Consider the following 12,641-nt stretch of genomic DNA (forward strand, 5'->3'; position numbering starts at 1 on the left):
AAATTAAAAGAATTTTTAGCTTTTTACTTTGAGTTAATTTCAGACGTACAGAAAATAATACAGCTTTGTTAACATTTTACGTAATTATAGTACAATTATCAGTACTAAGAAATTGACAGTGGTGCAATATTATTAACTACTTTAGTACATTCCATTTTACCATTTTTTACACTAATGTTTTTTCTACTCTAGGGCCTGATTCAATAGTCCACATTTCATGGGATTGTTGTCTTAGTTTCCTCTAATTTGTTACACAGTTCATTAGTCTTTCCTTGTTTTTTGTGACATCAAAACTTTTGAAGACTACTGCTCAGTGATTTTGTAATGTCCTTTAATTGAAGTTTGTCTGGTGTTTTCTTATGATTTGAGGTGGGACATTTTTGGGAAAAGCACTGCAGAGGTGACGTACCATTCCCCATGCATAATTATCAGGGAGTTGATGCTGTTGATATCCCTTATTACTGGTGAGGTTAGCCTTGGTCATTTGGCTAAGGTGCTGTCTTCTGGGCGTCAGCACTGTAAAGTTATTTTTCCCTTTGTTAGCGCTAAGACTGAGGTGTTTTTTTGTAGTTTTTCAGAGTTGGTGTTTTGCTGATTGTATTCCCATAGTGAGATTTAACACATAGATGCTCCTTGACCCAATCAAACCATTGTAAGTTGAAAATATCCTTATTGAAAATGCATTTATCCTACTGAACATCGTAGTGTAGCCTAGCCTATCTTAAATGGGCAGACACTTACATTACCTACAGTTGGGCAAAATCATTTCACACACAGGCTGTTTCATAATCAAGTGTTTAAATCTGCAATTTATGTAATTATGATTTGCTGCCTTCCTGCTGGGCAATTACTCTTGAGTTTCATCTGAAGAGTAATTGCCTTCCTCTTCTTACCAGAAGCAGGAGACACAGATGGGTGTTTTATACAGTAGACATGATAGAATGCAGAAACACAAAACATAGAATCCAAAAAACAGTTTCATTCCTGCGACAAGGACATAACCCAAATTTTGGTATAAATTGAAACACACCCTAGCCTAAGTCACTTAGCTATCTTAACACAGTTGTAAAATCATAATCTAGAACATAAAAACACAACTAAGCCACAGGAAAAGGGAAAGGGCATAAATATAGTGCACTGTGTATACTTCCGTTGTGCGCAACCAAACGCGTTCGCCCATGTAGTACGTAAGTGCCATGCTAACTGCGTAAGCTGAAACACTCACGTCTCAATGGTTTAAAGTTTTTATGGGAGTGAGTGTTGTAAACTCGAAACATCATATGACTAGAGTGTTGTAACCTGAGGATCACCTGTACTTTTTTTAGAGATCATTTTATTAGTTTATTTTTATCCTTTACATACATTAGAATATGTTAGAATAGAATATGACTTTATCTACTTTATTACCACAATTTAGTTGTATCAATTGGATTCAGACTATAAACAAGTTTAATACCTAAGCAGAAAATTTGCAAGTACAGTGAAGACAGAAGCAGTTTTCAAAATAGTTCTAGTTCATCTTTCACTTATAAACTGGTCCTATAGATCCTCTACCTTTTCGAGATTTTCATGAGAAACAATTAGTAATACACACTTAATTTGCCTTTTGGTCACAATTTTTAAGTACAGCATGAAGGTAAGGTTTGGGGTTTTTTGGTTAAAAGACTTTACTAAAATTGTATTTCTGGGGGTGCTGTAACAAATTAGCACAACTTGGTAGTTCAAAACAACAGGAACGTATTCTCTGACAGTTCTGGAGGCCAGATGTCTGAGTCGAAGGGTTGGAGGCTCTGGGGGAGAATCTGCGCCCTGCTTCTTCTGGTGGAGGCTGGCATTCCTTGACTTGTGGCCACATCATTCCAAACTTGTCTCCATCTTCGTATCATCTTCTCCTCTGGTGTCTAATTTCTCTTTCCTCTATAAACATTTGTGAGGGTATTTTGAGCACACCAGGATAATCTTATCTCAAGCTCCCTAACTTAAATACGCCTTCAAATCCTTTAACATATAAAGTAACTTCCACTGCTCCAGGGATTATTGGGACCTGATATCTTCAGGGGACACCATTCAGCCCACTACATCTGCTCTCACCATACTCAGTGCCCCTCTCTTTGATGGCTTTCTGCTACATGAAGCAGCTACTAAACCAGAGGAAGCACTGTGCATTCTTTTTTTATTTTTATTTTTCTGAAGCTGGAAACAGGGAGAGACAGTCAGACTCCCGCATGTGCCTGACTGGGATCCACCCAGCACGCCCACCAGGGGGCGACGCTCTGCCCCTCCGGGCATCGCACTGTCTCAACCAGAGCCACTCTAGCGCCTAGGGCAGAGGCCAAGGAGCCATCCCCAGTGCCCAGGCCATCTTTGCTCCAATGGAGCCTCGGCTGCGGGAGGGGAAGAGAGAGAGAAGAAGGAGAGGGGGAGGGGTGGAGAAGTAGATGGGCGCTTCTCCTGTGTGCCCTGGCCGGGAATTGAACCCGGGACTCCCACACGCCAGGCCGACGCTCTACCACTGAGCCAACCGGCCAGGGCCTGTGCATTCTTTTTAGTTCAAGAAATTAGTCATAGGAGTCTTCTAACTTTAGGAGAATTCTGGGGTAGCTTTATTCTTACATGCTAGAATGATCAAAGCTTGAAACCAGAGGATGCTGTAGCTCATGTGCTTAATTTTTTTTATTCTAAGTCCCCTTCCTCCCTCTGGGTACATTTCCATAACAGAATACTTAAATCGGAAAGTTTGTATTTTGCCTGACCAGGCGATGGTGCAGTGGATAGAGCGTTGGATTGAGACATGGAGGACCCAGGTTCGAAATCCCGAGGTCACCAGCTCATCTGGTTTGAGCAAGGCTCACCAGCTTGGGCAAGGGGTCACTCACTGCTATAGCCCCCCAGTCAGCGCACATATGAGAAAGCCATCAATGAACAAGTAAGGTGCTATAACGAAGAACTGATGCTTCTCATCTCTCTCCCTTCCTGTCTGTCTGTCCCTATCTCTGACTCTGTCACCAAAAAAAAAAAAAAAAAATTTTATTGCTGCTGCTTCCTGTATCTGGCCACCTCAGGTACAGTCCTGCAGGTGGTATTCTCTGTTTCTGCACCCTGGCAGTACAGGAACGGGAGGGTACACGGGGCTGAGGAGTGGGCATGGAGGTGGCTGTTCTTTTTTCTTTTTGGGGCAGTCTTTCCCTCTTAAGATATTCATTGATCGTTCCTCGCGGGCTTCTTGTCATCCTAGCCGCAGGCTGACTGGAACCGGGAGCTCACGCAGCAGTGTGTCAAGTATGCAGATATACCTCTTTCAGGGGAAGACTGGGATGGCCATGTCTGTCTGCTCCGTCCTTGGTGTGAAGTTCTAGGGTGACAGCCGGTTAACTAACAACTATTTTCCTTTCAAACCCGTGAGTCTTGGCAGCAGCCACAAGATGCAGGACATCAAACATGTAGCTCTCGACACTGGGACACTGGCGGGGCTTTGGGAGAGGGCCAAGGTGACACCGCCAGCCACCCCATCTCTGCAGAAGAGTGCAGTCAGCCCCTAGGTGTGTGTTAAATTAGAAGCCTGTCCCCTCGCGCCACAGCTTTTAAGACCTGCAGCTGGGCCTCTTTCATGGAACTAAGTGGTGTCTCAGTTTGCTGCCTCTGGGCTGGGCCGTGGGGGATAGCCCAGGGAATCTGCACAAGCCTGTACGGACTGTTTCTGTGGGTCTCATGGACGTCAGCCCTGTTGGCTGACGGAGCTACTTGTTTTGGGCTCTGTCCCTCAGGTGGAAGTCTTAGTAGTAGTGGGTGCAAACCCTTCGTTCCTCAGGGAGAAGCTGGGAGTTGTGAGTTCCTGCCTGGTGAGATGTTGCTGCGTTGTGTTGCAGTGTGTGGCAAAATTGTGTCTCAGCCTCTCTTACCTGTTTTGATGTGGGTTTTTTCTCATTTTCCAATAGGTAGGAGTTGCTCAAATAGTTTATGGATTTCTTTAAGATGGAATTTTTCATATGTGGCTGTAGATTCAATGTGTCTGGGAAGAGGGAGCTCAGTAGCCTCCTACGTTGCCATCCTCCACTGGAATCTGCTCCTCACACATCTGCACGAAATGTATTTCTAGCTTCCTTAAGAAACACAAGTATTAGATTGTTACCTTATTATAAATTGTATCCTAATGAAATACTCTGAAATTATATATACTCAAATTTATAAGTGTAAAATTAGGGGAAAATTCATAAGAAACTTATGGATACACCATCCAAATATTAACATTTTACAGTATTTGCTTTAGATAACTTTTAAAAAATAAAAAATTAATGTCAGTATTACAGCCAACCCCCACCCCGTCCTTCTTTGTCATCAGAGGTCATTAGTATCCTGACATTGGTATCTGTTGTTTCCATGTTTGTTTTTATATTTTGCTCATGTGTCTATATCCATAAATAATGTTAATTTTTAAATCTATACAAATTGGTCATATTGTTTATAAGTTTTTCTTAACATTTTTGTTTTATGGCCCATTTCAGTAACTTTCCTCATATACCTTGGCGTGTTTATCTCGTGTGTGGCCAGTAGTCGCCGCCATCGCAGCCAGGCACATGCAGGTCCCATTGAATTCGGGCAGACGGTAATGAAACAGTGGAGCCAACAACTGGTGGGCCATCCCTTTATTCAAGCCCAGTGGTCGGCAAACTCATTAGTCAACAGAGCCAAATATCAACAGTACAACGATTGAAATTTCTTTTGAGAGCCAAATTTTTTTAACCTAAACTATATAGGTGGATACATTGTTATTAACTTAATTAGGGTACTCCTCAGCTGGCCAAAGAGCCACAGTTTGCCGACCACTGTTCTAGCCTCACATCAAAACACACAGAGGGAAATCACTTCCCTTTCACTCAGAGCTCACAAAGCTACTGACACATCCGGCTTTTCCTAGAATCAAAGGCCCCACCAGTCTCAGTCAGCTCTGGTTCCCCATTGCACACCTCCCTTCTCCTCCTCTCCAGCACTCTGCAAAAATGGCTTCCTTCTTCTTAATATTTTTGATGTGAAACCCCTCCTTCAGCAACATAAGCATAACAAAGCCCCTTCCCAAGCAGGAAGGTAATTAGTTTCACCTGGCAGCACCATTTTTAACAATAAAAGTGAGCAAAAAAAGAAAATATAGATTTTACAAATTCATTTGCCCAACATCTTGCTAGGTGCTTGCCAGTTAAGCTTTTTGAACCTATACATTTTTTTTCTGCCTAATTCTCTTTTTCTAGGATTCCTTTTAAACATATGATAGATGTTTTTAAGTTCATTTTTAATAGATTGTCTCTTTCAGATTGGATAATTTCTACTGATAGTTTCAAGTTCCTTGAATCTTTCAACTCCAATATGCTGTGAAGTTTTTATTTTATTTTTTTTTATTCATTTTAGACAGAGAGAGAGGAGAGACAGAGAGAGAGAAGGGGGGAGGAGCTGGAAGCATCAACTCCCATATGTGCCTTGACCAGGCAAGCCCAGGGTTTTGAACCGGCAACCTAAGCATTTCCAGGTCAACGCTTTATCCACTGTGCCACCACAGGTCGCTGTGAAGTTTTTTAATGCCAGTTACTGCATTTTAGAGTTCTAGAGCTTTCATTTGGTTCTTACAGTTTCTCATTCTCTAGTGAGATTTCTAGCTGCTTTAAAATCCCTGCTTTTGCTCATTTTAATGCATTACCTTTTCTCTTTATTATGGGTTGCATTTACTGTTTTTTTATGTTTCTAGTAATTTTGGATTTTTCCCCTGCACATTGTGAATAATAGATACATTGTAGAGACATTATTACTCTGTTTTTCCAAAGTTTATAAATTTTATTATTTTATCAACCTGTTAGCTTGGCAGAACTTAGGTTCCAAACTCTGTGTGGCCTCTGACACAAAGCGGCTGAAATATCTGTTGTTATTTTTGCCTTACCTGGGCTACCTAAGTCTGTCCTGAGTCATGACTAGTGCAGTGGTTAGCCAGAGACTTTGGCAGAGTTAATTTGTACAATTTGGGTTTCCCCTTCTGTAGCTCTCTAACTCCTCCCATCTCATCCTCCCCAACCCTGAGATTTCCCCTTCTCACGGTCCGGGTTCTGTGCTGATTCATCAGTCAGTTACCACTCAGCACCAACAGAGCTCTTCCCTCAGACAAAAAGACATAAAAATAGGCATCTAATCAGTGTTCTCTGAGAGTCAGCACCTACTTTGGTCATTCTCCAGTACCTTGGGATTGTTGTTTGATTGTGTTTGGTCCAGAATTTGTACCCAAAACTTTTTCTTATCACCACATACATAAGAGCTAAAACCATAAAACCACTAAAAGAAAACAACAGTAAGTTCTTAGGGCCTTGGATTTGGCAATAGGGTCTTAGATACGACACTAAAAGCATGAGAAAAAAAAACTACACAAACTGGGATTCTTCGAAATTTAAAACTTTTGTATATCAGAGGACACAAAGTGAAGACAAACTACAGAATGGGGAAAAATGCAAATTCTGTATCTGACAAGGATTTTAATACCCGAACTACGTAAAGAACTCCTGCAACTCAACAGCAGAGACAAACAACCCAACTTAGCGAATTTGAAACCCACTTTAAAACTAGACCCATGGCTAATGAGAGTTCTGCCCATGGCTAATGAGATGCTGCTGTACGTCAAATCTCCATGTGGCCTCTGGGTGGTTGATACATGTTTCCAAAGTCCACCCATGGACCAGTCTCACCCTCCCCCACCTTTCCAGGTGAGATCTTTGCTAAGAAGTCTATTAAACTTATTAAAATGCTAAAAATAAGATACCTGAAATTATTACTGAGTGGTAAGTTACAGCTAATGTATCATTTGGATTTCTTTCATCAAAGGCAGTGGTGGAGAAGAATATAGGTACTTGGAATTAGACTTCTTCAAGTCCTCCAACATTAAGTGAGTGAATACAGATCTTATTTTAATTTTATATCTGTAACCTTCATTTTTCTCTCTTTACTAGGCGTATGCAGCAGTGCTATGGCAACAAGCTAAAGAAAACAGACAAAATTCAACTGAAAAAGGATGTTTTGGAATCGCGCTACCAGAAGAGAAACTTAATGACTTCCGTGATGAACAAATAGGACAGTTGCAGGAGCTGATGCAAGAAGCCACTAAGCCTAATAGGCAATTTAGTATTACTGAGTCCGGGAAACCAAAAGTTTAGTCTACACAGTAAAGCTAACAAAGCATTTCAAGTTCAGAACCACTTATTTTAACTATCATTGGTTTTAAAATTTTATTTCTTCATCTTTTAGGCTTTGTTTTTAATGAAATATATTTGTTTTATTGGGGGATGGGATGAATGCTCTCTGCAAAGTATAGCTGAGGATCACCGGTGGCTAGAACTTTATGTTATTGAGGAAAGCAACAGCACTTGCTGGACGGATTTGAGTTTTGGTCTAAACCTAGAAGAACAGCTCCAAACTGGACAAACTTGTGGAATTTTTTTTTTTTTTTTAATATTTTTTTTTTAATTTTTTTTTAAATTTTTTTATTTATTCATTTTTTTAGAGAGGAGAGGGAGAGACAGAGAGAGAGAGAGAGGAGAGACAGAGAGAGAGAAGGGGGAGGAGCTGGAAGCATCAACTCCCATATGTGCCTTGACCAGGCAAGCCCAGGGTTTCGAACCGGCGACCTCAGCATTTCCAGGTCGACGCTTTATCCACTGCGCCACCACAGGTCAGGCCAAACTTGTGGAATTTGACCCAAAATTTTTAATGCTGTTTTTGTTCAAGTATTAGCCTCATGGTTTTAGTCTCATCAGGTAAATATATATATCATGATACTATAGATGTGGAATTTCAACCAGGTTATAATTAAAATACATTGTCATCCTGGAAGTTTCATTATGTTTACTTTCATAATACTTATAATTATTCTTTTAAATGTCCCTTTTCCCTGATCATTGTTTACAATGAAAGGTTAAAAAGAAGCTTTATGGTTCAGTGTTATACTATCGTTTATATAATAGATTATACAACATATACTACATCTCTACAGTGTTTGTTAATAACTAATGACTCCTTAAATATATAATTTGTAGTTATCTTGAGAATCTCCTTTATTGCCTAATGATGAGGGAGTTAAAAACACTTATAAATTTTTCTTTCAATTTTATCGGTAAAGTGAAAAAAGTCAAATGATAATCCCATTCACGTCCTAAATTTGAAAAAAGATATATTACAAACTAAACCAACTTGTATTTTTAGTTCATGTTTACCCTGAGGTCTGAAGTGATCATTTCTCCAGCAGGCAACTGCATTTATATCAGGCCTTTTATCCTCTGTTTTATCGAGAAACAGTTGGCACACGTCACTGTATAAGTTTAAGGTGTACAGCATATGTCAGCTCTTTAAAAGTTGATTTGTATTTGCCCCTGTGAGGCTTGATAGTATGAACTATTGTGTACAGCTTAATTCTCCTTTAGGTTATAATATTCTTATTTTAAAAATGTTCTCTAGGATTTTATCTTTTAGGAATCTTACTCCACACATTCCTTGCTTCAAACAGTAGCTATACTCTAAATCTATAACACTAACCTAAATCTCATTTCTGAATTTCAGATCTGTTTGAATTTCTATTTGGGTTTTCAAACATTTAAAATCAAGCTTACTCTTCTTCCCTTTTCAGTGAGTGCATAATGTTAACTTGGACCCAGTTCAGAATTCTGTAACTGAGCCTAGAGGTCACCTCCCTAGAGGCCGCCCCCTCATTATTCAGCAATTCTGACAACTCCATGTGGTGGACTACAAAATGGTCCTAGTTCTCTACCATTCCTGGAACCTGTGCCCTTTGCAGTGTTACTTTGCAGCTCCTCCCATCCACAATTCTATTTTTCAATTCTTCAAACCTGGACTGGCCTTGTTTCTTGATTTACTCAAAAGAACATGGGTAGCGACATTATGGAAGCTGGGGGGTCTAGGCCTCAGAGCCTTGTACACTTCCAACTGGACTATTGGAAACTGAGCCAGTTGCCGTGTGAACAAACTCTGGAGAGTGCTAGGGTCACAATTTCCCTAGGAAGAGCATGCCTCAAGTTTAAATAAACTCTGTAAGAAAGGTGAGCACCAGAATAAAAGACCGCCAGCACCACCAGAAAAAAACTGTGGAATTAGCACATGCATAATATAAAACATCCATGTTTAAAAAATAAAATTAGTTTGAAAATACCTATAAAAACTGACCTAACATATTTGAAGTCCTAGAATAACTAAAAAACAAATAAGTGAGCCGATTAGATGGGCCTGAAAGAATTGATGACTGCAAAATGGGACAGGAGAAATGATCTAGAATGGATGTACAAGCTGGAAAAAGACGAGCGAGTGGAAGATAAAGCAAAAGTGTCTAATGTAGAACCAATAATGGATAATGGGGCAGAAGCAATATTTGAAGTGATAATTGCTGAGAGTTTTTCTAACCAATGAGAAAAGTGTCCAGATTTATCCCAAACAGAATAAATATGAAATCCTCACTTAGATAAAGCATAGTGAAATGGTACAATGCTAAAGATAAAAACTTGTAAAAGCAGCCAAAATAAAAATCACAGATAACCTCCAAAGCAGCATCAGCTAGACTTTTCTTTAGCTGACTTCTCGCCAGCAATGATGGGAACCAGTTGAATGACTATCTCTAATGTGTGAGAGGAAAAATAACTTCCAACTGAAAATTCTATACTCACCAAATGTATTTCAAGAATGACGGTGGAATAAACAGTTTCAGACAACAAATACGAACCGGGTCACGATCTCCAGGTTCTTACTAAAGGACGTTCTAAAGGATGTGCTGGATGTAGTAGGAAGGTCATGAAAGAAAGAACCAAGATGCTTGTAAATATCCATCTTAGGGACATTTACCATACAGAACAATACAGTAATAATTTTTCATGGGGTTAAACAAACGGATTATAAAATCCAGAATAATGATATGTTTGTAGGGTAGTGGTTGCAATAAGTGCTCTAAATGTGAGTGGTCTGAGAAGAAGAAACTGATAAGCTTTATAAATGATTTCTAGTATAGGACTCCTTTCTATATAACCACCACAAAAATGGTTGTTACATAAAAATGACTTGAAATTCCATGCGAGTCAAGGGGAAAAATGAAATAAGGGAAAAAATGATTGTTATAATAAAAGGAAAGTAAAGAGAAAAAGAAACATAAAAGGGGAAGGATAAATTTTTAAAAATGAGGTAATAGATATAACCCCATTATGTCAGAAATTACATGTAATGTAAATGAACTAAGTTATTCAGTTAAATGTAGATTGTTAAAATGGTCGTAAAATGAAAGCAATTATATACTGTTGTAAGAAACCACACCTAAAGCATATAATAAGTTCTGAAAGTGAAAAGATACCAACCAAAAGTAAGCTGATACTTTATCTCTAGCAGTGTTTCTGATATTAATGTAACTTCATATAATGAAAGCTTCAATTCACTAGGATCATTTTAGTTCCATTGGCTAGAGTATTGTTTTGATGTGCAGAGGTTGTTGGTGTGATGCCCAGTCATGGCACATACAGAAACAGATCAATGTTTCTGCCAATCTATCTTTCTCTCTATTTTCCCCTTCTCTGTAAAAAACGGTCAATCAATAGAAAATTTGAAATTGTTATTGTGAAAGTGATTAAGCAGTCTGATATTTTAGGAAGTTAACACAGTTTCAAATAACTCCTGAATCAATCAAGAAATCCTAACGGATTCTAGAATATAAGTGGAGTCGAACACTAGTGAAATACTTAATAAAATTAATGGGTTGTAACTAAAACAGTAGTTGGGGGAAATTGAGAGTCTTAGATGTGTCTAGCAGCAAGAAAGAAAGGCTGAATGTTAATGAGAAAAGCCATCTATCTTGAGAGCACAAAATCTCAAAGGAAATAAAGAGCAGAAAGTAATAAATCAAAGGTTTATTCTTGGAAAAAGCCAACAGTAACAAATTTCTGGCAAAATTAGTTAAGAAAAGCAAGTACGTACCTTAACCATTGTCAGGAGTGAAAGAGGACAGAACTATTTCTGTTTGATGGTAGATATATTATGAACATCATAAAGCTAATAATTTTTTAACATGCACAAGAAATGGACAGCTTTTTAGGGACATATTGCTTACCAAAGTAGACAAAAGAATGATTCTGTAGCCATTAAATTAATTGAATCATTACTACTAGAAAGAAAATTCCAGGCCTGAACAGCTTCTTTGGTGAGTACTGCCAAAGAGTTAAGAAATAATTCCGCACTTAAGTCCTCACAGTGAACAGAGACAGAGGGATAGTCCCTAAGTTATTCGCTGAGACCAGCAAATACCTTATATACCAAATGCTACTATGAGAAAGGAAATTACAGGCAATTTCACTTAAAAACATAAACACAAAATCTTACATAATTAATAAGGTAAATCTAGCAAAGGATGATTCATCATGACCTAGTCAGGTTTATGTCAGGAATCTAAAGTTATTTTTATATTAGGAAAACTATGATTTATTACATAATCAAATTAAAGGGGAATTTAATCATAATCATCTCTTTAGATGTAGAAAAAAGCATTTGCTAAACATTCACTACCCATTCATGATAAAAGTCACTCTTAAACTAGGTATAAAGGGCACTTCAATTTAATTAAAGGGTTTCTACCAAATATCTGCAGCAAACAGTAATGAAAGCTTTCTCTGTGAGACAGAAAAAGACAAAAATGTCTGTCATCATTGCTTTTCAAGTCAAAACTGTTAGATAATATGGTATGTGTAGTAAAGCTAAAGGAATCTACAAATTATTAGAATGAATAAGAATTTAATGTTTGCTAGATGCAAAAATTATACAAAAATCAACTGCATTTCTATATAGCAGCAACAAACAACATGAAAATTTATGAGTTAAAATAAATACTAAAAAGCAGTTTCACAAAAATGCTGAAAATTCTGAAGAAAATTATGACAATTTAAAGACACTAAAGAAGACAAAGTGGTATTCTATGCTCCAAGATTGAAAGATTTAATAATGTAAATATCTTAATTATCCCCAACTGGTTTGTAATGTCAATGCAATCTTCATCAAAATTCCAAGTGGCTTCATAATGGACAAGCATATTTTAGAGTTTATATGGAAATGCAAAGGACCAAGAACAGCCAAGGCACTCTAAGCGAATGATGTAGCAGGACCTCCCCTGCCTGCCAGATATCAAAATATAACTATAGTTTTTAAGATAGTGTAGCCTATGGCAACAGTGGCACTGCCCTACTGTAGAGAAAAGACTGCTTTTCAATAAATGGTTCTAGGACAATTGGTGGGTTTTTTTTTAAAGAACTTTAGTGCCTATAATTTGTTGGTTTCTTAAAGATTGAAATGTTAAAGAAAAATTATAACAATATGATACATAAGAGTATGGAAAATAGCTTCAAAATATTGGGGTGGGAGCCCTGGCCAGTTGGCTAAGTGGTAGAGCATCAGCCTAGCATGTGGAAGTCTCAGGTTCAATTCCCGGTCAGGGTACACAGGAGAAGTGACCATCTGCTTCTCTGCCCCTCCTGCATCCATGGCTCGAATGGTTTGAGCAAAGCTGGCCCTGGGAGCTGAGGATGGCTCTGTGGCCTTGCCTCAGGCGCTAAAATAGCTCAGTTGCTGAGCAACAGACTTAG

At 38.5% G+C, this 12,641-nt stretch overlaps 1 protein-coding gene across 1 annotated transcript in view; it reads left to right on the forward strand.

Moving 5' to 3' along the window:
* SDHAF3 (succinate dehydrogenase complex assembly factor 3) overlaps nucleotides 1-7,550 on the forward strand; it is a 52,821-nt gene extending 45,271 nt beyond the window's left edge. The window contains exon 2 of the mRNA XM_066239672.1: nucleotides 6,978-7,550. Coding sequence (XP_066095769.1) covers nucleotides 6,978-7,181 — 204 coding nt within the window. The 3' untranslated portion in view covers nucleotides 7,182-7,550. The remainder of the gene's footprint in view (nucleotides 1-6,977) is intronic.
* Nucleotides 7,551-12,641: the final 5,091 nt, after the last annotated feature.

Source organism: Saccopteryx bilineata, chromosome 7 (genome assembly GCF_036850765.1).
Source record: "Saccopteryx bilineata isolate mSacBil1 chromosome 7, mSacBil1_pri_phased_curated, whole genome shotgun sequence".
NCBI lineage: Eukaryota > Metazoa > Chordata > Mammalia > Chiroptera > Emballonuridae > Saccopteryx > Saccopteryx bilineata.